Source organism: Lagopus leucura, unplaced genomic scaffold, assembly GCF_019238085.1.
Source record: "Lagopus leucura isolate 7727_CA_CO unplaced genomic scaffold, USGS_WTPT01 Super-Scaffold_702, whole genome shotgun sequence".
Taxonomy (NCBI): domain Eukaryota; kingdom Metazoa; phylum Chordata; class Aves; order Galliformes; family Phasianidae; genus Lagopus; species Lagopus leucura.
The window spans coordinates 5,782,456-5,809,687 of NW_024962254.1; the positions used below are offsets into that span (position 1 = coordinate 5,782,456).

Below are 27,232 nucleotides of genomic sequence, written 5' to 3' on the forward strand. Positions count from 1 at the left end.
AAGACTTAAACATGAGTTTGTTTGACACACCAGTCAGGAACAGATGAAACCTTAGATATACACTACCTGTAAATTGCCCAAGAGCAGACACAGATTTCAAGGGGAAGATTCCTCTGGGAACCTTCTCTTTTCACTTCTTTCAGGTTTCGAACTTTCTTATCTAGTTCAAATGATTCTGTGATTCTGTTATTCTGTAATATTGATCATCACCGTTAATCAGAAATGCTAATGCAGAATTACAAGAGGCCCTTGGAGGCATGATCTGCATTCAAAGAGCACACTGCAGCATGAGCCTCAATGCAAACACTTATGAATGATAAAAACTCCTCACTAAAGTAGCAAGATAAGGAGATGAGATGGCACCAAACACCAAAAAGAGAGAATTCCTGAAAAAAGCTAGGAAGCTTCAGGGAGGTAGCCAATGAAGAGGCAAACTTCAAGGCACGCAAGAAACACGACTCTTTGTGCTCTGCAAAATTCATAGACCTCTGACTGATAAAGGGCATAGATAACTTATAATGTGAATGCTCTGTCCCTAGAGGTGTTCAAAACCAAATTGGATGGGGCCCTGGGCAGTCTGGTCTATTACCAGATCTTCAGGTTGGTGGCCCTGCCATGGCAGAGGAGATGGAATTTGGTGATCCTTGGGGTCCTTTCCAACCCAAGCCATTCTGTGGTTCTATGATTCTATGATTCTGTGATTCTATGATTCTATGATTCTGTGATTCTATGATTCTATGATAAAAGCTGAACACTGAGTCAGGTTTTCACTAAGAAATTTCTGCAGTTCTAAGGAACTTGTAGAACATCTTTTCATTGCTCTTGAATGTTTCTTGCTTCTACCCCAATTTTATTCCCAGTTGCTGCTCTCCACCCTGATTCTGGTTACGTTCCCTTTGTTATGTTGATTCTGTTGCCCTTTTTTTCTTTGTAAAAGCCTAAGGCATGAATTCATAAAAGCACAAATACATTGATGGATTACTATGAGAACTGGATACCCAAATGATCTTTTAGGTGCCTGAGAAAATATTTAATGCCACTGACATTTAAACCTTTAACGAAGGTAATATTTCTGAAAGAAATAGTGCGTGGTCTTTTAAAACTACTTAAACTCCTAATGCCAGGTGTGAATACTGCCAGCAGCACTATTCTGTTGCTGCAGAATTCAGATATTAAAGCTTAGCTGGAAGCTCATTTATTGGAAGAAACTAAGCAAATATCAGACTAAAGCAACTTTCTCCTGCTACTGACATGCAGAATAGTCTGCCAGGACATGTTCATTAGCTTCCACTCCAGGGAGATGCATGCTGTGGCTCTACTCAGTTTAATGTCTTATCTTTGTAAACTATTATTAATGCATTTGAAACATAGAACATGGAGATTCTAGTCTTAATTAGGCAGCAGATGCACTGAAACTGTAAAGGGAAGTGAACTACAGGAAATGAGTATTCTCAACTGTTCAAAGATGTTTCCTCATTGTAAGGCGATTGCTCAGTGTAGCAGCAACAATATCATTGTGGGGCATTTCCATTCTTAGAGTGTGTAGATTTGAGATTTCTTTAAAAAAGGAACGAAACCAGAATGTCTGTGTGTGTGTGTGTGTGTGTGTGTGTGGGGGGCGGGGGGTCGTTACAGAAAAACACTGTAAAATAAAGTCTGGAATCACACTGCAAACATGCCCCCTTTTTTTTTTAAGTAAGACAGTATAACAGCTGAAGGCACAAAAAGAGAATCATGAAAGGTCAATGTGTAGCATTCCTGCAGGCACCTGTTTGCCCTGACACCTAAAGATGAATGCAGTTTTTGCATCCTAAACATGCATGCTGCCTGGTTTGCAAACGTAGCCCACTTATTACCCAGTCAGACTTCCAAGAACCAAGGTTGTGTTTAATAACAAGCCCCAAAATTGATGATGCATCTATTTCTGAGCCAGAATTTCTTCCTTCAGAAAACAGACTTTGAACTGCCGCTCTCTCAAGAGGCATAGTTTTAAAACTGCATCTGGAATTGCAAAATGAATGGGATGACGAGTGGATGAAAAAGTAGGAAGTTTCATTCTCAGACCTGCAAGCCTTTAATCAATGTCAAATGCTAACCTGGATGCTTTGTGAGAGAGGATGTACAGAAAGGAAACAGTCCAAATGAAACTATTCCAGGCCAAAAAGACAATGACAAAAACAAAGAAACAAGTGGGGGGAAAAAAAAAAAAAGCAAAACACAAAGCCATTAGGAATATGTCATACGTTGACTGTGGATGAGAACAGCTGAATTAACTTCTGCCTATTTGTATATCCTTACAAAGTTAATGAATTAACTTAACAAAACACTCATATTCCACATTTAGTCAGAAATATCTTCTTTTTAATTACAATAGGACCTGCAGTCACATGCATAAATATTGGTGCAATAAAATACATTTCCATTGACTGCTGGCAATTGACATAAAATTGTGCTCCCTCGTGTATTTAAGACCTTCAGCCAGCTGAACATGCTGTTTCAAGAAGTAAAACAAAATTGCTCTTTAAACATGCCCCTTCACCCTCCCTCCCCTTTTATATAGTCAAGTAAATTAAAATAGAAGGAAGAAAAATGAGAGAGAGAGAGAGAGAGAGAGAGAGGTAGTCTGAAGACAAAATATCACAAAGAAAGTACTGTCGGGAATAACTCTTCCCAAACAGAAAAGTTCAATGAAAAAGCATCATCTTAAAAATGGCGTATGAGAAGACTCAAAATTTAAGTGTTCAAATGGCTCTTTTTTGAAAATCCAACCTGATCAAATAAATAATGATCATGATTTTCAGCCATAAAAGAGCACAATTTGCAGTTCACTCCTATGTTCTTGTTCGAGGTATGTGTATGTGTTTTCCAAGTTATTTAGGATCACCTAAATGTATTTAGGACTGTGAGATACTACTTGTCTCAACCTTTGAGGACAGAAAGTGGCAGACACCCCATCACTGCTGGTGATGTGGTGGAGTTGTTATCTGAAGTCTTTAGCAGAGATGCTTAACCATTTTTCATAGAATCATAGAATCATAGAATCACCAAGGTTGGAAAAGACCTAAAAGATCATTCAGTCCAACCGTTATCTTGCTTAAAGAAGCAAAGCTGACATGGCTGTGTCTATATTCCACACTTGGGCTCTCCTAAACACTCATGACAGACAGCATTTAATCCTATCTCTTCGTATGACAACATTGGCTTGTTTCTAGGGAGGGCTGGCCATCTCCACCATCCAAAGCATAGCATCATGCTCCCTCTACAGCGTATCTGCTCAAAACATTTAGAGCATATGCTAACTGCTGTCATGACCATATCTACAGACTACTTTACCATCACAGTTATGAGGCAAGACCTGTTCTATCTACCTAGATGAAATCTGGGAGGTAAAAGTAAGAACTCTGGAGCTATTTAGGTCATTCAAAAGATCACTAATTTCCCTTTTTGCTATAGTATACATCTATACAACAATTTAAATAAACTGTTTATCATAGAATCATAGAATCATAGAATCACCAAGGTTGGAAAAGACCTTCAAGATCATCCAGTCCAATCATCCAGTCCATCCAGTTCATGAGTGTTTGGGTCTCATTCTTCATGACCAGCACATCAGCTGTGTATCCCACAGTCCTAGGTGCTGGGATATCCTAAGGTTTTATAGAGAATTGGAAAGACTGTGAATTTTAAATCCAGTTTGCAGTATCTTTACCCACTTGGGTAAATATGGCTCTGAGGAACATGGTTAGTGGGCATGGTGGTGATGGATTGGGAGTTGGACTAGATGATCTTATCGGCCTTTTCAAACCTTAAAGATTCTACAATTCTATCTTTTATTATTTATTGCAAAAGGGGAAAATGTTTCATTTTGAAATGTCTATGCAATTAAGACCCTAACAATTAGCAAAGAAAGCATAATATAGAATTTATCAATTAAAAAAACTTAAAAATCCAATCTGTTTGGGATTGACACAGTATAATTAAATATTACGTTTGTTCCTGAAAAGGTATCAGCATAGTGAGCTCATTAATTCCAAAGTAAACCTTTCATTCTGGCCTGCCTACAACCACCCTTTCTGCAAAGGCTCTGTTTAGTAGATGCCCAGCTGGCATTCACACATTTATTGCACTGCAGAAGGAGACTTGACATGTTCTTATCACTTGAATACAAATAAGTATGAATATTTGGAGTTATATAACTTCCTAAGGAAGCTTAATTCTTCATATTTTTCTTATTCTTGTAGTATAATATGTATGACTTTAGGTCTCACGTGACATCATATAATGTTTAGCCTAGAAATGGACCAAACTCTGACCTTCACCTATCAGAGGATATTTGGCCCGAAACTGTGATTACAGCAAAATCTGACAGAAATACAGGGAGCAGATAATGAGACCAGAGATTAAAGCAGGTTTGTAAAATGCACTGAATCAAAATTAAGAGAAAAAAATAAGAAAAAAAATCAGAAACAAAAACTATATATCCTCTAAATGTTTTATTTATGTTTATTTTTTTTTTAAATTGCCATTATCCCAGACTTTTTAGCTCTCATAAACATGAATGTTGCCTAAAAGCGATTAAAGATAAGTGATCAGAAGATAACTAAAGATGAGTACATAGTAATTTTGGGGGAAGAAACAGCAACTTCCTTTGCTTGAGGCATCTACATTTACAAGTAAAGCATGGGTTTTGGCTCGTGAAGCCTTTTAGAAGCTATCTATATGCCTAGGTGCTTGTGTTCCCCACAGTGCTAGCTGAAGGTATGAATTAAGTGTTAACCTTACTAAGGCATCCATACAGCTTGACTTAAATAATGCTTTAAATCTGAAATAACTGACCTGGCAGTAGTTCTTAATTACAGCCTAGCTGCTGAGATTATTAAACCAGTACCATGGCATCCGTGCAGCCAGTTTCCATTTGCAGCACATCTGCAGCTAATCAAATCATCCCGTGCACCCCATGCTGCTTTACAACCCCAACCAGGTTAACTGAGGTGGAATAATTGAAGCTAATTGTTGCAGTACAGACAAGCCATGGGTAGATTTAAACATTAGGGCATTACAGCACCATGTAATTATGCTAGAGGGCACTCATAATTCATTCTGAGCCATAATACACCTTGGCATTTGTGTAACATATCAAGGCATTGTGCCAACAGTAACTTCCAAGGAGTGCTGTGAGGTAGGTGTGTACATCAATCCCTGTTTTACAGATGAGGAAACTGAGGCAGGAAGGTGTTTGGCCCAGATCGTAGCAGGAGCCTGTGTTAAAGGATGACACTGAAATCAAGATCTGAAAGTTATTCTCCTTGAAAAAACCCAGTCCATACATATATATAGGGCTTTTTTAATCTATGTGTGTGCGTGCAGGTGAATCGTGGATGTGGCTTTTTATTTTTAAGATCAAAGCTTGCTTTCTTATTCTAAAATCCTAAGATAAAAATGTATCACTTTAAGGCTGTAAGCAGAGCATACAAAGGGCCAAATCTCCATCCTTGGCTCTCATCTGCAGTGCCTATATAGTAACAGAGCATTCAGTAACAGACTGAGCTGTAGTGACACTGGAACCCCATGGGTTTAACAACATAAGATCACTATGGAGATTTTTGTTTTGCTTTTCCTGGCCATCACTTATTTGCTAGCCTCTGGGAGCTTTAATCCTTTGTCTCTAAGAAGTATTGTGGAGTATTGCAGCGATGTCTGCAAACACCTGTATAACACTCTGCCTCCTCCATGGTGTTACACATCTCCAAGGACGGAAACTCATTTCAGAAGATAGGTCTTGCCACTGACCTATCTTCACAGCTCAGAGGGGATAGCTTGGAGGGGAATAGGCTGAATGGGAACAAGAAAGTGGAAGTGATTTGTCTGTGGCAGGAGATGGACAAAGTCTGTCTTGCGGCACCTGCAACCAGCTGTCAAGACTTTTTGTCCAGACACTTGTCTGCATGAGTCCACGCATATTTCATGAGATTCTGAAAGTCAGTTATTTCATTTCCAGCATGCAGCTCAACAAATGCTGCGAATTCTCCAAGAGTGTTTACCCTCCAGACCGTTCCATTTTGCTTCCAATGATCATTTTGATTTCTGTGATCATGCACAGAATTTTGTTTTCTCTGAGAATGTTCTCAGAAAACATATATCCTACTGTTCAATAAAGATGTGTTCCTGCAAAGTTTATTCATTACATTGTGAAAAATTTTCCTATCAGAATCAACGTAATGGAGGAGATACATTCAGGGACTTGTGGAATACACGGCATGGGGGATGGAGACGTAGGAACAAAATCACTGAGTTTTTTCAGAGTAAATGCTGGATTTCTGGAACAGATAAACTTTCTAAAACCTGTCAGCTCCATCACCTGTGAGACTACCCTTGATTCACTGTTTTATCACCCTTTACTTGTTGTAAGTCTTCAGGGAGACACAACAAAAACTACCGCAGTTTCAGTCTCACAATCTGAGATCTAAAGAACTGAATGACATGAGTGGTTGCTGCATGTTCAGCCTTGCCAACTCATCCAGGAGAATGAACTTGGGAATATTTCACGTTGCATGTTCTTGTTGCCTCTCCCTGAACACCTATATCTTCATTATCATTATCTTCTCCCTCACGGAAAAAGAGATCATTCAAGTGTAATGGGAAGCAAAACAGTGCAATGACGATGGTTGTCTGGTAAGGGAATTGAGAGGATATGCTGGAGAACCAAGGAATAAATAGGTTATTGCTACAGGAACATCTCGAAAATGAGCTTTCAGAAACCACATTGCAGAGAAATAGGTTTTGATATCACTGGTGGTGACACCCAACCAGGAAAACACAGCCATCACCATGGGTCTTATTTGACTAATTACCAATGGCAGTTTTGAATAGTTGCTATCAATGAAAAGTTTGAAACAAATTTTAGCTGTTCACAAATTATGGAAGAATGTAAGTAGATTTTTGAGATGACTGAAATCTGTTTATGGACAATCTGGGTAGGGTGAGTGCTCTGGATGAGGGATACACTGTGAATTATAGTTGTTCAGCTCTTGCTGAACTGAATAGTCTGGAAGTCTCTTAGGATTTAAAGCAAGCCGAACAGCTGACAATCTTGCCAGAATTCAAGTGTGGTTTTATAATATCTGTTTCAATAGGCTGAACTGGATCACTCTCAGTAGCAATTATGTGTTTCACCAAGCATCTGGAAGCTTCATTGATGTTTATATTTTCCTGCAAGTGAAAGAGAAAGAGGTTGATTAGTCAATATCAATTTCACTATCCTGCATATTTCCTGAATATAATTAAACTTTTCCCTGGGCAACATCAAAAGTTTACTTTCCTTAATAAACAGCTTTTAAAAATTGACTCTACTAAATAATGCTTACTGTAGTGTGTGTTTTTTTTTTCTTTAAAATTAGTTAGGTTTTCATGTATTTTATCACAAAGAATCTTTTATGATTCTATGATTCCATGATTCTATGCCAAGAGATTGAAACTCACTGCTGATATGGAATATCACAGAATCACAGAATTGTAGGGGTTGGAAGGGACCTCCTGAGATCATTGAGTCCAACCCCCCTGCCAAAGCAGGTTCCCTACAGCAGGTCGCACAGGTCGGCATCCAGGCAGGTCTTGAACATCTCCAGAGAAGGAGACTCCACCACCTCCCTGGGCAGCCTGTTCCAGTGCTCCGTCACCTCACTGTAAAGAAGTTCTTGCGCACGTTTGTGCAGAACTTCCTATGCTGCAGTTTCCAGTCGTTTCCCCTTGTCCTGTCTCCACTCACCACTGAAAAGAGTCCGGCCTCGCCATTCTGCCCCCCACACCTCAGATACTTATAGACTTGGATCAGGTCCCCTCTCAGTCTTCTTTTCTCAAGGCTGAACAGACCCAGTTCACTCAGCCTTTCCTCATAGGGGAGATGCTCCAGGCCCTTCACCATCTTGGTGGCCCTTCGCTGGACTCTTTCCAAGAAATCCCTGTCTTTTTTGTACTGGGGAGCCCAGAACTATCAGATCACCCACCAACAATATATATATATGTAAATCCATATACAAATATATGTGTGTGTTGATGCATACACACATACTTCTCTTGCTCCAAGAAAATGATATATTATTTACAATTTAAGAATGACCCACATTTCCAAGTTGTGCCTGAGGCTTTCTGTACTGAAACCACAGCCACCCACAACACAATGCCATGAAGTCCACCCTCAAAAAATGCTCAGCATCAGTGCAGCAACAGTAACAAAATAGCCTGCATAATTTAATGTGAAACACTTTGTTTGTGCATGTGTTCAAGAAAGTCAGATGAGGTGTTTTAAGTACGAAGTTTATCTATAAAAAATAAACTGAAGTGTATGTGTGTGTTTCAATAGGGATGGTGCAACTACATGACAGATCATAGAATCATAGAATGACCTGCGTTGAAAAGGAACACAATGATCATCTAGTTTCAACACCCCTGCTATGTGCACAAGACCAGGCTGCCCAGAGCCATATCCAGCCTGGAGATCAAAAATCAAAGCAATAGATTCTGTGAGGCTGATTTCTAATCCCCTTGCAATCTATTGTAAAGCTCCACAAACTCCGCTGTGAGCCTCACTTTTGCACCACAATAAAGACTTGAAGTCTGTATATGTAACTGAAAATGCTAATTAGTGCCAACAATTCAAAGCATTCTTCAATTGAACAACTGAATTTAAACATCTGCATTTTGTCCTATAAAGAATATCCATTGGTTGTTAAAAAAAAAAAAAAAAAAAGAAAAAAAAAAAGAAATCTTTAGACAAGCCATTTGCACAGTAACGCCTGAAAAGTAAAAAAGAGCTGAGAATCAGGTCTGCACTGAGCTGTCAAAGGGCCACAGTATCACATGGTTCTCTGGGACCAGACAAGCAAATTCCTTAGGCAGGCACCAAAAGTCTTTTTCAAGACACCGTGAAATTTTCTTAGAAAAAAGCAGGCGATGAGAAATGTCTCAGAGCTGCTTAGTGAGCTAACGATAAAACAGGATTGCTAAATGTGAAAAAAGCCATGAGTCCTTCCCATCATGTTTTCTGTTATTAACTGACTGGTAAGCACTTCATTTAGCTATGTGCTACTTCTCTTCTGGGATGGCAGCACATAATTTTTCAAGAATGCCTTATTGACACTCTGAGATTGTGCCCAAATCCATTGATGTTGACGTGTATTAACAGCAATCCACTTTGTCAGAGACATAAGATCAACATTTTATCCGAGTGGGAAAGAGGAACTGACCCTAAGCCCACAGAGACATAACATGGGAGTAGGTGACCATCTCTTATCCTCACTGATGTGAGACAAAATTCCAGGTGCTTGAAACTAGAAATTCAGAAAGAAAAGCAATGCTGTTCTACCTCAACTAGAACTCAAACCAAATCAAAATCAGATAATTAAACCTGCTTTTTGCTTTTCTGGAAGAAAGCCAAAACTGAACATGTGAATATTGTTTTGACATAAAAATTCAAAATGTTTAGTTCGGGAAAAATTGAAATGTTTTTTTCTGCATTGCTCTTTCTCCTTTTTAATGAAATGATTTACCAAAGTCAACTCATCTTTCTGATTTCTTTGCTAGTTGCATTTTAGATTGAGTCTATTGTTTCACAGATCTACTGATTATTATAAGGTTTATGCTGGGCTCCCACCATTCCACTTGGATAACTCCTGATTTTCAGTTCATGTCCACCTTACTCTCTGCCAGAGCACCAACTCTGCAAATTGCATTTCCAGCCACACTACCAATTTTCTGCTCTTGGTTCTGAAAGGAACAAATTCCACGGCAAGGGAGGTTGGAAATGGATGATCATAAGGTCCTTTCCAACCTAAGCCATTCTGCAATTCTATGCAGTGATGAAAGGAATAAAAGGTCCCACCCAACAGTGTGTCCTGGATCGGTCATATTTTCATCCAGCTTTTGGCCCAGTGACTCCTGAATGAAAGTGTATTTGAATGGTCCAAACTGTGTAGTTGAAAATTTCTGCCAGATGACAAGGGAGCAGAAGAGGAAGGGTGACCTCTACAGCCAGCACTACTGCTCTTAAGTTTGTATCCAACTCTAGCCTCTAGCTTCTAGCTGACTTTCAGAACCTCCCGTGGTTCAGATGACAGCTGGAATGTGGTACAGGTGAGAAGCAGCACACTAAGACACTCTCTGCAAGGAGTCTGTGTTCATGCCACCAAAGCAGCTCTATGCCTTGACCATCCCCCTTCTGATGCTGTTGTTGCCTTTTGTTATAACCCTAATCATTGCCCCAGTTCTGTTGACCAGACGTTGCTTGATTCTGATCTATCTAATGAAATATTGATTTCTGCACCTCTCCTCCTACAGCGTAGGGGAAAAAAACCTAACTAACTAACTAAATAAATAAAAGAAAAAAGTCAATACTCTCCTAGGGAGAAAAGCAGCTGCAGAGAGTAGGAGGTGATCTGCTATCCAAACAGACACCCAGAGAGACAATTGCAGTGAAGAGGAGGTGTTGGAAAGCAATCTAGGAAAGGACAGAGAAAAAGGAGCAGGTGCAAATCCATCCAGCCAATACAAAGAAAAAATAATCAAGATGTAAGACCCGACAGAGAGGAATAATCACAGACACCCTGCTGATCATACTGAAACATGGACACAGACCCATTAAGCCTAAAAATAAAATTATGTTTGAAAAAAAATGATATATATATATGAGAGAAAACAGAGTGAAATGTCATTCTATGTAGAAATGATTTAACTGTTGCCACTATTATACGTTTTGTTCTACATGAAACACCAAAAGAATCATGATGACTGCTGCAGATCACCTTCCCTTCAAATTGTCCAACTGTGAGAAAAACAGGTTCGTGCTACCCTGGATGGTGAACTGGATGAAGGGCAGAACTCAAAGTGTCACAGCAAATGGGGCTACATCTGACTGGCAGCTGGTCACCAACGGCGTTCCCTAAGGCTCTATTCTAAAGTTACATCTATTCAGCACTTTATCAGTGATCTGGGTGCAGGAGTTGAATGCATCCTTAGCAAGTTTGTTGATGACACTAAGCCGGGAGGTGCTGTTGAGTCCCTGTAGGGATGAGAAGATTTGCAGTGGGATCTGCAGATTGGAGCAGTGGGATCTGCAGATTGGAGCATTGGGCAGTCAACAACTGCGTGAAGTGTAAGGAAGCAAAATGCTGGGTGCTGCATCTGTGATGGAGAACTGTCAGATATGGGCATAGATAAGGTGATGAGTGGCTGGAGAGCTCAGCAGGAAGGGACATGGGGGTAATGGTGACAGCAGGGACAACACAAGACAGCAGCATGGCTTAGCAATCAAGAGGGCAAACCGATGACCAGATGTGAGAACAGCAGTAAGAAGTACCAAAGGAGGTTCTGACTAGACATTCTTTACCATGAGGGGGGTCAGACACTGTAACAGGCTTCCTGGAGAAGTGATTGATGCCCCATGCCTGTCAGTGTTCAAAAGGCACTTGAGCAATGCCGTCATTAATGTGCTTTGACTTTTGATCAGCACTGAAGTAGCCTTTCAGTTGGATTAGGTAATCTTTGAAGATCTCTTCCAACTGAACTACTCTGTTATAACAACATGTGTGCAAGCATATCTGTCAAACAAGGGCACTTGGTACATCTAAAGCATCGCCAGTTAGAGATGTGAACCCTAAACTGGACCTGGATGGGAACCCTACTGGAGATGAAGAAAATCAGCTTCTCATAAGTAAGCATTTGCAAATTCCAGAACACCTTGGTATTATGTGGAACTCAGTGTCAACCACATAGTTTTCCCATTTTCTTTCTATCATGCAATAAAATCCAGGAGCAGAGATAAAGCTTTAAAGACCTTTTAATCTGCACTTCTCTGGAGCAACCAATTTGAGGAAATGGCTACACAAACTCCCTTATCAGAGCTCCCTTGCAAAGTGCTGGCAGCAAAGACTTATTAAGATGTGCTGTATCACCATGGTTGGGTTTCTAGGAAAACATAACAGCACAAGTTAAAAAAGCATCCAGGTGCATGATCATGAAGCTCACAGATGTGAACTGCCTTGACTGCACTACCAAGAAAAAGATAATTTCTGGAACTGAATTGTTAGAGCTCACTGAATATGCTGCAGTAAGAAACCTTCTCATCAGAAGCAGATCAAGTGTGGATTCAGGGCAGTCTGCCTGAAGAAAGGCTGGTTGCAGTCAGAGACATTGCCAGCCCCCAGGGCTGAGGAATAAGAGCAGTATGTCCTAACCCAGACCTCAGCCAAAGGCTCAGTTAGATATAAGATTTTCCTAAACTGAGCAACTTGATTGTTTGGAATAAAAAATTACGAATTTTCTTTTTGGAGGGAAATGTCAAAATGTCCAGGTTTATGTAAGAGGTAGATATAAGTAAACACATGAAATTGCATCTGAACACAAAGAACAATTTCTTACTGTGGGAATGACTGAACACAGGTTGCTAAAAGAGGCTGGGGACTGTCCAAATTCAGAGATCTTCACAACCCTACTGGACTCCATCATAGGCCACCTGCTCTAGATGCCCCTGCTTGAGCAAGGTGTCAGGTATGATGGGTATGACCACAGGAAGCCCCTTTTTCAACAGTTCTGTGATTCTGTGAATGTACTGCTTTTGAACCAGCACTAAGCAATACATTTCATCACAGTGAACCAGAGAGCTATTGGATAGATCTGATGCCTGTTGTGTGCTCTGAAGCAATTCTTTTAGTTCCAGGGAACAAAATCAACAATGTATTCCACATACACATACATATATATACATATATATGACTGTATATCTGAACTGAAATCTTCTGTCGAAATGTCAGCCTCACATCTTGGTTTATGGCAGAAGCCGAAGTATTTTCTATGGTTCTGCGCAGTGAGATGGATTAGATTTTGAGAGGGGGGCAAATTAAAAAGACAATGTAAGGAGCAATACATTACTCATTGGAGGAGTCTGGGTCAGAGAACAGAGTGACTTTCTGAAAGGTTATCCAGCAGAATAGTGGCAAAGGTGACTCTTGATGTGCCCAGTGTTTGGCAGCTAAATTCTACACAAGCTGCAGGAAGGACACATTATTACCTACCTTTCCTAATGAAGGAAAGATGATATTACTTTCTCCAGGTCCAAATAGGATGTGTCCAAGTAGTCTAGAGTGAAGGTCTCAGCAATCAGTGTGCAAGACCCTGTTGGTAAGAATCTGAAAAGCTTGCCTGCTAGACCTTCTGGGCAATGTGGACAAAATTTTAATGCCTTTTTACCTAATTCTGATGCTGACAGCAGGATTATAGCATGGAATGAGGGACTCAAGCATAATCATAACACAGCTATGGAAGAAGTAAGATTTTTAAATTCACTTCTGAATCAGGTATTTTAAACACACTCTGTTTTGCCTGATTTGTCTGTTCTGACAAATGGTTCCATTTTCATCATGAAGTGATAATAAGCTTAACATTGATGCTATTTTAATCCAAGTTAAAAACTTTCATCTTTGAACAGGAAAAATTGGCAAGGATGGTTTAAAGTCTTGAAAGAGTGAGTGGACTTCTCAGTTACGCTAGTGACATGCTGGATAATTACATGTGTAATAGGAATGAGAAATTTTCTTCCTTTATAAAAACACATTTTTCACAATATTATACAATATCATATCATAGAATGGTTGGGTAGGAAGGGGCCTTAAAGCCCATCCAGTTGCAACCCTCCACCATGGGTTGGTTGTCAGCTACCAGCTCAGACTTCCCAGGGCCCATCTAACCTGGTCTTGAGCACCTCCAGGGCTGGAGCACCCACAGCTCTCTGGGCAGCCTCTGCTAGTGCCTCAGTACCTTCTGAGTAAAGAATTTTCTCTTAACATCCATTCTAAATCTCCCCTCTTTCAATGCAATTCATTAAATAATTTCCTAATTGATATGAGCGAACCAAAGACGCATGTAAAAGACACCAGGTTCTCTACTGGACTTATAATATATAAAACATGACTATAGTGCACTGTGCTGTTGCCCAACAAGGTTCTTCTTACATGAGAATCTGTCAATATAAGTTTCACCTTTGTAGGGAGCAGAAGATTGGAAAAGGTTGAATGTTTCCTTTAGATTAATGTAAGAATCCAGGCTAACACAAGAGAATACATTAGGTGGCTCAAATGATTTATATTAAAGTTGTTAAGAAAACCGGCACCAGGGAATAGTACAGTGATGTTTTTGGTGTAATATTCCAGTGTTATAGAAAAAAATTTCAAACCATTGACAGCATAAAATATGGTAGGTACATACACAGCTCGCAAGGCAACCAGAACTAAAAGATGCATTTTTATAAATAATCACCTTTGTTCTTCCAAAACACATAAATCATATTCAGTTTGTTATGAAGGTGATAACATTTCCAAGCATGCTGGCAGCAAACCTCTGGAGACCTAATTATTCCAGGATACCCCAGAAAGAGTTATTATTTATTTGAACTGCTAAAACTGCTAGCTGCAATATGATGACTTCTCTGTCAGTGTTATTCCACTTCAGAAAAGAGTTTCTGTTTTCTATAGCAACCATAGGCAGGTTTTTATTTTCCCCAGTCCCAAGTTCTATTATTTAATAAGCCCTAGGCTGAAAGAATACTGGATATATGCCACAACTAAAATTTTAAAATAATAGTTATAAGAACTTCTGTTTAGTAAAAAAAAAAAAAAAAAAAAAAAAAAAAAAGACCAAATGGGGAAATTATTGTGGTCTAATTCACCATAAGTATTGTGATTTCACTGTCCTTAGTGTGATTACTTTGCTTTGAATCATTTAGAGCCTACAATTCTGGATGAAGATCAGATATGGAGATCTTAGACCCTAGCCTGTATCTTCAAAACATAGTTCGATAAAAGGAATGGGGGCCTCAATTCTCACTTCTCCCGTCAATGGCTATTGAAGACAAGTTTTGTCATAGTTGGATTAATTATATTCCAACATGACTTCAGTGGTAAGCAGAGGACTGCTTGGCCAGCAGTTATTCCTAAGCTAAATAAAGTAAGAAGAATCTAGATAATTATTGTTTCTAAATAACTGAAATACTTAAGCCTATTTGGCTTATAGAAACTTACTCTGAATTTTCCCCTTTTGAGATATCTTTTAATTATCCTTTGCATTTCCACAATTCTGCCCAAGACAAGCCAGCCTCCATCACCGTGCCACCTTTGAAATTGTTTGTACATGTCACTAGAAATGTGTTGCTCTCAAGAGGTGAACAGATTGGAATTGATTTCTAGAACTCATAGGTTAAAGATCAGTGACCAGCTGCTGATGCAAAACAAAAACTAGAATAATGAAACCCCTGTTCCTCAATCAAGAGCTATCCTATACCTCTGTTCCATCAAATTCACGTTATCTCTGTAAACCTTATAGATCCAAGCATTTTAAACCAATCTGTTGTACATTTCTTCCCAGGTTTTTTGCTTGTTTGTTTGTTTGTTTTTTGGTGGTGGTGATTTTACCACTAGACCTTGAGTTTTTAGTGAATTTATTCTTGTCCCCAAGAAATGTAGACTCAGGTACATGCCAGGAATGAAGAATAAGTAGTTCTGAACAAAATAGCCACACACAACATCACACATCATAGGCTCCATATCAATTATGATGAGATATTTCATGTTATTTGTTACCTGAAAGGCAGATGGACACCTGACAGAATACTAAAAAGGGCCAGAACATGTAATTCTTTTGCAAAAAATAATTTGTCCTGATAAATTCCCCTGGCTCTCTAAATCTACTTGCAGCTGCTATTCCAAATGCTTTGCTCCCCAGGTTTTCCTTTTCTCCTGGAATAATTAACTTTCTGCCATAATTATCATGAAGAACCCGATGTAAGAGATCTCAGTCTCTCAGTTAAACCAGAACTAAACACAATTCACAGCAAATATTTGTTTGTCCTATAGAGGAACACTGGCTTCTAGTGGCTTCATCCAGCACAAATCAGCAGGAATGAGATGAACCCTATTCGTAGAGAAAGATAATTGTCTCATGGACACAGACCAAAGTGTTTCCCTGAAGACAGCACTTTGGAAAGTGACTACTTTGAAGGCCATTCAGTAGGAACAAGGAGACGCTGACTACAATGATGTCTTGGCCCACAGCTCATAAAGTGCTTGAAGCAGTTACCTGCTGTTACTTCTGCTAACTATAAGTGAGCCTTCCTTTAAGTATTAATACTTTAGAAGATGTCCAGATGCCAAGAAAAGTAAAATGCAAGCATATCATCCAAAAATTCTTAAGTAACTTTCATGAAGTGTTCATACAAACTGAATACAAAATTTTGTCTTTCAGTCTGCTAAAAATTTTGGCCAAGTCAGAGCCAAATTGTTTGTATTTAAAATATCCAGATGTCTTCCCGGGCTGTTAATGATGAGAGCAGTTTTCATAATCAGAGAATATAATAAACATAATATCCATTGAGAAGTTGTGTTTAAATCATTATTTTGCATACGATCAAGCTTCTATTAGAGATCGCTGTCATGACAGAAATGAAATAATAAAAATAGTGAAAATTTAGGTTCCAGCAACTTGAAATTAATTGGATACAATTGCTGGTGATAGGAATCACAATATGAGATTTCCTATCTTCTTATTGAATGTGATAGAAAAAAATTGGTCGCATCGTGATAGAAACTACACAAATATAATAAGTGTGTAAATCATATAAGCTAATTTTAGACAGCTATAGGGAGGATATAGAGAGTTAAGATCTCTTGACAGTAAATGGAGAGCTAATATTCCTTTTAGGGAGATGTGCCCAATTCAGGACGATACAGAAAGGTACATTTTTCTTCATTTACTCTGAGAGGTGTCTAGACAGCCACATCACAGGCTTCTCACTCTGCTTCAAAAGAGTTAGAGGAAAAACGTGATGCAAGGCACTGAGATGAAAATATAGGTGGAACTTAGGTATGTGGGGACAACATATTTATTCAAAAACACCCATTCAGCATCAGAAGGGGTCAAGCACTCCTCTCCTCAGTTCTGTGAATATGAGCCAAAATTGGAGGCAGACAAAAGGCTGGAAATGCAAAGCAGATTTATAGATAAAGAGTTGAGGAAAAAGGCTCTATTTAAAAGACTAAACATACTGAAAGCTTTCGAAAATACAATGGTGGGGGTATTTGTACTGCGTATTTATTTATTCTTGGTCACATCCTTTCTTCATAAACAGAAATCTTGTTGAGGTATCTAGAGGCAGAAGCTTTTCATAATTCCTGCACGGTAACCTTACTAAAGTTTACTGCATTTTTGGAATACAGTTTTTACAGATACTATCACAATTCAAATTAAACTACATAAATGAAAAGTCCCAAGGTTATGACAATCTTTCACAAACTATAACAATATGCAGGTGTCATATAGTCAAATAGGGTCTTTGAGACAGTTCCCTTTCATAGAACCTCAGTCTTAGTCTGTCAGCTCTGCAAATTTTTATGTAGTGAAGTTGTATGAGAAACCTCAAATTGATGTATGGGAGTCATGACCTGGATATATGTTTTTTTCGCTCTAAACATCCCTGTGCCTTTCTGATTTTAATCTTGAGTTTCTTACAGTCACCCACGAAATCTGCACCAAGGCAAAGAACTGAACAAAAGAGAAGCTCATTCAGCAGCTTCAGTACTCTTCTCCTCCCTGGTTATGTTGACTTTTCTGAAAAGGTCATTGAGATTGAGAGGTTATAACACTTAGACTACTATGAGTGCTACCATGGATTGGCTTTCTGGAATTTAACACAATGAAGCTCTTGTCTCAGATCAGATTTCTAAGGGACAGTGGTTATATAAATATTTAGAGACAACATTCAATGCAAGAATTATGGAAAAAAATTTCATATCCTTGCATCTTACCAAAAGTCATCTTCTTCCCTAGGCTATTACAGAGTATGCTGTTGTCCAGTTGTACATTTGCTGCTGGTCTATAATCTTAAGAGAAGTTGCATTTCATATCATTGCATATAATTTCTTTTGGAATAAAATACCTAAGGAAAATACAAATTACCACAGAAGGCTTTATGAATTTGCAAATTTACCATTAATTAAATCCACCAAAATAGAAGCAATGCAAGTTAGACATTTCAACTCTGTGAGCTATTTTGGGAACCAATTTCTCTGCACAAAGAAAAACATTTAAAAAGAAATGGAAACATTACCTTGGCTGATGTTTCAAACCAGCCCACGAACCCATTTTCCTTGCAGAACTGATCCATCTTGATGCCGTTGTTCATAAGAACGTCTATTCCCTGGTCACATTTGTTTGCTAAGAGGACTGTTGGCACAGGTTTGCCGTTTGGAAGAACAAGCTTAGAGTCCAAGTCTTCTTTCCATTTTGTCACAGCTTCGAATGTTGCAGGTCTTGTAACATCAAAGACAATAAATGCTCCCATGGCCTCTCTGTAATAGACCCTGGTCATGTTTCCAAATCTTTCCTGACCTGTGGTTATGAGCGTGGGAAGAAAAGAACAAAAACAACTTGTAAATATCATTGCTTCCAACCTAAGTATTTCACATAGCACATTTTCTAGTGCAACACTATTGAAGTTAGAGCTTGATTTCGTAAGTCTGACACCTCTGGAAAGCTATTACTTGTCTAAATAAGTGTAACTACAGTGCTAGACTCATTTGTATGAGAATGGAAGTATAGCAAGAAAAAGGAGTTAGAGGAGTTTTAAAGCAAGCATGCAAGGAAATGTAATAACAGCATGACAAGCTTGAACTTCAGTCTTATTAAGTGGCCAGATTTCTGTGGATAGTACATGGTTCTTGATACACTTCATAGGATTTTAAACAAGAGTCACAAAAGATCTAGGTACGAGATTTGAAGCTCCTTGACACTACATTATTATTTGGGAAATATCTAACACAGTTGATCTCCTTATGCATGAAAGTCCTGTCTATTTTCCACCATAACTTAACTAAGCTCTTGAGCTACACTAGACATTAGATTCATTATGAACTTAATTACTGGTGATGCAAAGCATAAAGGTGAGAAAGGTGGATTTAAAACCTTGCAGAAGTGGAAAGCATTATCAGAACCAGCACAGCAATAGAAATACAAAGAACTATATTGCTCCAGTAAGAGGTGGCAGAAGAGGTTTCACACTAGATTTGTTTAGAAGTTTTTTTAAAGAAGGCTTTATTTGCTGAATTCAAAGGATTTTATGGAAATATATTTAGAGACAAGGATTTTTTGTTGTATTTGTTGGGGTTTTTTTTGTGACAAAAAAGGTAACGTTAGGTTTCAGTGTAGAAATGTCTCAAATTTAATGTGATTAACAGTGAAAAAAAGTCAATGATGTTAAGATGCAATATATTGGTGATAAGGGTTTTGTTAATATGTATGCTATTTTCACAGGAAAATTAAAAAAAAAAAAATTCCAAAAATACACAGCATTTTCCTTGAAGTGAAAAGAACAGAATTTCCATTGATCTTTATTGCCAAGCTGTGACCCAAAAATGAACAATTGTAAATACCCCAAACATCTAACAATTACTGCAATCCTTAAGCAAGACAGGCATTGTATTTAATCATAAGCTTCCACAGCTGGGAAAAAAAGCTGTGAAAATAGACAGTGCTCCATGGAAACCTGTTTCTAGCCTTATTTTCTGGATGCGTGTAGTTATGAGTAGGTTACGAAGACAAGAAGATTGCCAGTTCGTCTCACCTCTGGGAGATTAGCTGTGGAGGCTTTATGTGATTAAATGCGCTGTCAAATGTAAAGCTGGAATGAGACCTGGGCTTCTAGAACATGTATTTAATGGAAATGGCACTGACCAGGAAGATTTAGGGCCTGCCCTTGGAATTTACTGAATGCACATCATGGAGACAATACCACCTATTTGTATTCATCTTTGGTTTTATGCAATAGTTGTTCCAGCAATAGCAAGGTCTTTTGAAGGACACAGAAGCCAATTTATATCTGACTTCCCCAAATTAATCTTTTTTTTTTTTTTTCCCCTTAAACAAACACTGCTCTCCATTGATAAAGCAAGATATAAATATAAAAAAATCCAGAAAATATAAGGTCATATTGAAAATTTCGTATGGTTATCTTTATTAAAATGTCTTATGATTCCTATCAGAAGGGAAAATCAGATTCATGGCTAAGTCATGTGCTATTCCGCAATTTCCTTGTTGAGAAAATGTTTTTCATCTACTAGAAAGTATATGCAAAAAAAGACAGAAATCTGATTAACATCTCAGTGAGGTCAAAAACAACAAATACAGTTTGTTTTTGATGCATTACAGTAATACTTCTTACTTTTCATGTAGATTTCTTACATTGCAGATGTGATGTAGATACAAGAATAACTGAACTCGGACCTTACATACTGTGTAAGTTGTTGTGACACAATTCTCTAAGGTAGGTGGGATGTTTTGTTATAGAACATGCACTGAATCATTAATTTACAGCACATAAATCATGCATCGCAAGGAGGAAGGAAAGGCTCCGAAGATGTGTTCTTCTGGCTAATAGTGGCTCATAAAACACTGACAAATTCTATGACACCAATTTCTTCTCCTACTTTCAACTGCCTTTGTGGATACTGTGGATTATTTAAGCTGAAAGGCAAAGCTGGAAAGGGAACTCTGTCGGTGCCCTGCTTGCAGTGCAAAATATTGTTTTAGCATCCAGGAAGACTTTTTTTCCAAAGGTCCCACTTTATGTGAGCAAACAGTTATCTTAATAGATGAGGTTCCTAAAACCATTTCCTTTTGCAGAATTACTCACAAAAATAGGCATTGTTTGATGTATTAAAGGTGTCAGAATGTGGCCTCAGGTTTTCAGCAGCACAATGGCTTAGGCAGTAATTACGTTAGAAAATAGATCAACCATTAGGTATTCACTGGAATCTCACAGGCAGTCTTAAACATTAGAACACGCTTTATAGCAAGAATCTGGGACAGGTGGGTTTTGCTTTTAATGGGAAGAACCAGAAACCTGTTAAACCTTTTGTGTGGATCACTGGACTTTGCTGCACCTCTTGCAAGACCACTGTGCGGCATCTGGCATCAAACCCCACAAGTCTGATGATTTTGGTGCAGTGAGATGGTGGTCTCCATTGAGATTCACCAGCCCCAACTTCATTCACGAACATTCACTGACTGTACCAAAGACTAGGTCTATTTTTAGTCAGAGACTGAGAAAAGATATCCAGAGGGCATCTTCTCGGCCCGGATAGTCACTTACGAGGTCACATAAGCTTCCCCATGGAGGCAAAGCAGCACAACCTAGGAATTGACAAGCTTGAAACCAGGAAAATATCAACAACACAAACCTGGTGATCCTTATGGGTCCATTCCAATTCGGGACATTTTATGATTTTATGAGTCGATTTATTTGACACCCTGGTAAGCTGAAAAATAGTAGCTAACACTCAGCTGATTCAGTAAAAGATGCCTAACTGTTAAACCGGACAAATTTTGATCCACTTTGAAGTGATCCCAAACAGATGAAGGTGCTAAAGCAATAAGATTTCCATTCAAAAGAAGGATTTGCTTTCTAAATTGTACTTGTCCATACTGATATCAGAGGCACCTCTGCAGCAAGGTATCATTTAATTTAATAAGCTTAAAGCTATCAACACCTGAACTTTCATAGCTTATATAAATGCACTCTACAGAAGAATAAGTTGTAGAACTCTGCAATCTCCACAAGCCACTATCATCTTTGATAAAGTAATAAAAACTAATGAGAAAGTGCCATTATCTAAAAAATAGTTTAGATAAAAATTGATTAAAACCGTCTAACGCCCAGTTTTACAATGAGTTTCACTTCTTGCCACTATCCCTCATCCTACAAGGGGAAAGCTGGGATCCAGTGATCTTTACCCAAAACTGAGAAGCTAGAAACTGTGCAAAAGATTTAAACGCTTTTTATTTTCCACTTCAAAGCACCTTTCAGAATTTTCACCCCTGAAGTCAAGTCATTGTCTTTGTAGAAGCAGGACTGAAACTCAGCCAAAAGGCACCTTGCATGTGGCATGCCAAAATGTAGAAAAGCAACCTATGGGCTGGATCAGGCCCTCAGATCCAATCAAATCACAGCTGAAATAAAACCATCAGAGTGAAGGACATATTTATGATTGTAGAACAGTAATTTCAAGGTAACTTAGCCTGGAAATCACCATGACTATCTTATTTATGCATACGTACTGCAATCTTCAGCAGGCACTGAAAGCTTAAACCACTGAGGATACACTGTGCCTCGCATTAGTGAATGGCCTTGTTACTCCTTCTGGAGTATAACAGTCCCAGCAAATTTACAACTACTAAGTCATGTGACTATATCTATGCAAATACTGTTGCTTCTGAAGGTGGAAATTGCAGGGAAAGCAATTAAACTGGTCTTTTGTCATTGGTATTGCCTGATGTCTCTAATGCAGTGGACCAAGTTTATGAGTCGAGATCCAGCTTTGTAAAAACAAATCAACATGTATTTGTTAACTGTGAATAATGCAGCCCACACATGCATGGCAGGAGGGATAACGGCAGTGTTGAAATGGTTCTGAAAAAGAAAGTGGTGAGGGGAAGGCTGTGAGTGCTGCTTTCTGCCCCATGCCTCTCCCAGAGAGCTGCTGCCTGCAATAAGTCTACAGCTAAATGGGCACAACACATGGACAACAGCACAGAGAGGAGCCTTACAGAGAACTGAATAGCAAAGACGTCTGGACGTGGTGTCTGCAATAGGTGGTTTATTCTGCAGAGCTACCCCAGAAAGAAGGGAGGGAAGACAGTGATCCTGTCTTTTAAGAGCCTCGTTCAAAATATGACTGTTTCCTTTAAAGCTTCCCTTCTAAAAATCTCTCCTGACAAATTTAAAGGATGCTCATACAGAGGTAACAGTTTAAAAACAAACAAACAAATAAAAAAAAACCAACAGAACAAAACAAAAGCCAGAGGAACAAGATTTCAAGATATTTCAGACAGTAGTATAGGTGATGGCATATTTCAAGAAGTACATGAATACCACAGCAGGTTTTTTGGGACATTCAGTGAAATAAAATTGAGATGAAATTAAAGACAAGGAGAATGTTAGCATGTGTAGCTATTCTTATATCTGTGATCAGAGGTAAAATTGGTAAATTTGGTGGCTAGAGAGCACCACTCCAAGCATGAAGTCATCAGGTATATATTATACACATAAGCTTCACATTAATTTTACTCAAAATATTTTTGATGAAATTATTTCTAAATTTTTAAACAATTTACTGCCCACTGATGCAAACAACGAAGTGTAAGTAAGAATCATGCTTGGTGGTAATGTTGACTGTACAAAGGGAGAGATAAGAATGCAGAAATATCTGATATATATAGATATGCACACATATATATTCATATAGAAGTACAGACACAAAACAATATTGACATGTTTGCACCATTATCTTCAGTGTAAAAATGCCCTAAATGCTAAGCCAACATTCTTAAGCTTGGTTAAAGAGAGAAAACGCATTTGTATCCAACATCTTTATCAAGCAGAATCAAGTGTACCCTCAGCAAATTTGTTGATGTCACCAAGTGAGTGGTGCAGTTGACAGAACAGAAGGAAGTGGCTGATTTAGTGGTTTGTAATCCTGCCCATATCAGGGAGAATAAAATTAGATAACCTTTAAGATCCCTTCCAACCCAAGCTATTCCATGATTCTATGATTTGTTTCAAGTTATGGATACCAAATTGTACCTAACAGGTATTTGATGGAAGGTTGTACATTAAGAGAACAATTACTTGATCTTCTAAAGTGGTGGTAGGTACTAAAAAAATGCTGCCATTGATTTGCCACCCTTGAAAGGGTTGCTCAGCAGCCACTTTACACTCAAATAGGAAGCTACTCTTTGGTCTACAATTCTGTGAAGGAATGACATCCAGATGGAGCTGGCCAGGCTTAAAAAAAATGGGTCCATGAGATCCTAATTAGGTTTAACAAGGTCAATTGCAAGGTGTTGCACCTGGGTTGGAGCAATCCCAGATGTGAGTACAGACTGGGAGAACTCCTTGACAGAAGCCCTACAGAGCAGGACTTGAGGTTCAGGTGCATGAAAAGCTGAGCGTGAGCCAGCAGTGTGCTCTTGCAACCCAGAAGGCCAATAGCATCCTGGGCTGCATCAACAAAGGAGTAGCAGCAGGGAGAGGGAGGTGGTTGTGTCCCTTTATTCTGCTCTCATGAGGCCCCATCTGGAGTACTGCGTCCAGGCCTGGGGCCCCCAGTACAGGAAGGAGCTGCTGGAGTGGATCTAGAGGAGGGCCACAGGGATGATCAGATGAGTGGAGCATCTCTCTTGTGAAGAAAGGTTGAGGGAACTGAGCTTGTTGAATCTGGAGAAGGCTCCAGGGAGACCTCATTGCAACCTTCCAGTTCTTGAAGGGAGCTTATAAGCAGGAAGGGGAATGACTTTTTACGTGGTTTAATAGTAATAGGACAAAGGGGAATGGCTTTAAACTAAAAGAGGGGAAATTTAGGTTAGCTGTTAGGAAAAAATTATTTACTGTGGGGATGGGAGGCACTGGCACAGGCCGCCCAGAAAAGCTGTGGATGCCCCATCCCTGGAGGTGCTCAAAGCCGGGTCGGATGGGCCCTGAGCAGCCTGAGATGGAGGTGGCAACAAACCCATGGCAGGACGTTGGAACTGAGTGGGCTTTATGTTTCCTTCCTACCCATTTTGTGATTCTATGATAATTTTTATCCTCAAAGCTGAACATGACATAGTAATAAGGATTCTAGCAAAAGACAGAGGTTGCTCCTACCCTATATATCTGTGCTTTGCAAGTGATGACAAATGACAGCCACAAAAGGACAAAGTACTTCCACTCCCACCATATACCCAATCAGTTTCACTTCACTATCATTTTTAAACGCTTTTTTTTCCTCATCAATCAGATCCATTTTTATAACTCCACGCTGCTCTGAATGGAGAGTGTTACCTGCAGAACTTATTTTCTATGTACAGCCATCAACAGCTACAGCTCCTTACACAGAAGTCATTAAAACTGAGACAGCACTCTGTTTATTACCGGCCACTGTCTTGACCTTCACAGAGATGCTCTGAATTGAGCAATTCATATGAAATTTAGTACTGTGCTGTAATTCTCTCTGTCATGTGTGATAACTCAGAAAGCATGCTAGTCATTCAGTATACTACAACTCGGTGTAATTGCTTCTGCAGCCTGACTGAAAGCTACATCATATGATCCGCCAGCACATGATTAGTAGTGTAATAAATCTCTGAAACAAAGCATGCAAAATACATTCTTTAAGTCCCTAATGCATTCAGAATTTACTATTAGAAGTGTTTTTTTTTCCTCCCACACAAAAAAATGTTGATGGATGTATACATATTCATCATTACAATCACTGATGAGCAATAAAAGCAATGCTTTCCCCATTATTCTGATTCGTGATATGGAATACTGGACATGGGCTTATTTAGAACCATAGAGCCCCAAAACTCTATGGTTGTGTAAAAAGGCTGAGGGTATGCACAAAGCAGCATTGTTGCATAAGTTTTAGTACCTCGGTGCCAAATTCAGTGCTCAGATACGAGTCAGCTAACTGTGGAAGAAAGGCACACCCTCCATGAATATGAATGTTAAGAATTTTCCTATTTCAGTAGTTTTACTCAGCACAACACCATACTAGAACCCTGAACCCACAGGCTGGCACAGCTGCCTGAAACTGCACCTTCATTCCTTACTTAATGAACACAGTGTCTTAATTTAGAGTTTTAAAGATGCCCTCCTTTCAGCTGCAAGCTGTCGTGTTTTTGCTGAACTTGGATTCTCATGTATGCTACGTGAGGAAGGATTACTTACTGCATGCAAAATATGCCATACACAGCTTTTATTTTGCCCACTGACTCAAAAATCCTTCAACTCTAGGAAGGGAGTTGGCAAAAAGTAAAAGCTGTAGTTTTAATTGGAAGATAAATATATAAAAAAAAAACACTGACTATAACAATGCCAATTCCTATTTTTAATAATGTAAATATGCAATTATAGAGATGGACTTCTTTATTCTTTTTCTCCCCAGCCATCTCCCCCTCCCCCAAGATTAAATTATCTTTTTTTGTTGTTGTTTTTTTCTTGATGTTAGATTCTTTATTCTAGGCTAAAGTACAATTAAAATAAAGTAGTTTATTCTTGGAGGATAAGTAAATCTGACCAAATACATTTTAACCACCAGAAGTCTGGCCAAATGTAAACAATTTTCAAATGGCTGCGGAAGTTTTTACATTTTATTGGGCACAAGAAATGTGGAAGAGAGAGGAAAGGAAGGAAAAAAACATATTGTGAAAAATCACATTAGCCATCTTACTGAATCCCTCATCTCTTCCACTAACTTAACTAGATGAGCAAAAAATTCCTGTCAACCTCTCTCCCATCCCAGAGATCTGTGAGTCTAATGATGTGGCAGTTGCAGGGAAGAGTCAGAGCACCTGGAGAGAGGAGGCCATGTCCCCATACAGGTCTGAGGGCTTGAGAAACAAATCAGGCAGGACAAGTTTTGCTCTGACATCCCTTGTTTATGCATCTGCTGGCTTTGTGGCAACTCCAAAATCTCAATCTACCTTAAAGTTCTCTCTCACCACAAAGGCAATTTAAAGACTGGTACAAACAAATACGGATCTATATTTTGTCTATAGTCTCTAGATGTTTTAGGAACTGGGTTTCCTTCTGTACTTACCCGCAATATCCCAGAGCTGCAGCCGTACCACAGTCTCAGCATCCCAACTGAGGACCTTCAAGGCAAAGTCCACCCCAATGGTGGCCCGGTAGTGGGGGGAGAAGTTCTGGTGGACATAGCGCTTGATGATGCTAGTTTTGCCCACTCCCAGGTCCCCTATCACCAGCAGCTTGTAGAGGTGCTCCTTCTGGTTGTGCTTCTGCATCTTTCCTGTTGCAGTGGCTGTTCCCTGCGAACTGATTGCATGCTCTGCCCCAGGAATCCTGCCAGCCTGAGGGGAGAGAGGGAGTGAGTAGCTGGGGAGGGAAGAGGGGAAGGGAGGGAGGTGGAGGCTGCTTAGCATTGTCCGGAAGCAGGATCACCAGATCCTGCAGGCAGCCCTGCCGGGAGATGGAGGAAGCAAAGGGCTGGGGGGAGAAAAGTCACCCAGAAAGTTTAGGAGGTACGCGTGTAAAGGTCAGCATGAGGTGTGTCTGAGATTAGTCTGCCTGCTGAAAACTTCACAGGAAAATCACTGTCACAGTCCTGGTCCCTGTTTCATTCCTTACTAGGAGTTTCTA

At 39.3% G+C, this 27,232-nt stretch overlaps 1 protein-coding gene across 1 annotated transcript; it reads right to left on the bottom strand.

Annotated features, from left to right (window-relative positions):
* Positions 1-4,530: 4,530 nt before the first annotated feature.
* Positions 4,531-26,932, bottom strand: RAB38 (RAB38, member RAS oncogene family). The gene is made up of 3 exons (XM_042862542.1): positions 26,673-26,932; positions 18,146-18,426; positions 4,531-7,209 (listed from the first exon to the last, which is right to left on the bottom strand). Exons 1-3 carry the CDS (start codon positions 26,875-26,877, stop codon positions 7,057-7,059), a joined length of 639 nt encoding a protein of 212 aa, XP_042718476.1. The 5' UTR covers positions 26,878-26,932; the 3' UTR covers positions 4,531-7,056.
* Between the last annotated feature and the right edge of the window lie 300 nt (positions 26,933-27,232).

Excerpts from the sequence above, each read along its gene's own strand:
- RAB38 (XM_042862542.1), bottom strand. The coding sequence starts at position 26,877 with ATGCAGAAGCACAACCAGAAGGAGCACCTCTACAAGCTGCTGGTGATA. Across the intron at positions 18,427-26,672 it reads GCAGCTCTGGGATATTGCGG|GTCAGGAAAGATTTGGAAAC; the intron begins GTAAGTACAGAA and ends TCATAACCACAG. Across the intron at positions 7,210-18,145 it reads GGTTTGAAACATCAGCCAAG|GAAAATATAAACATCAATGA; the intron begins GTAATGTTTCCA and ends TTTCACTTGCAG.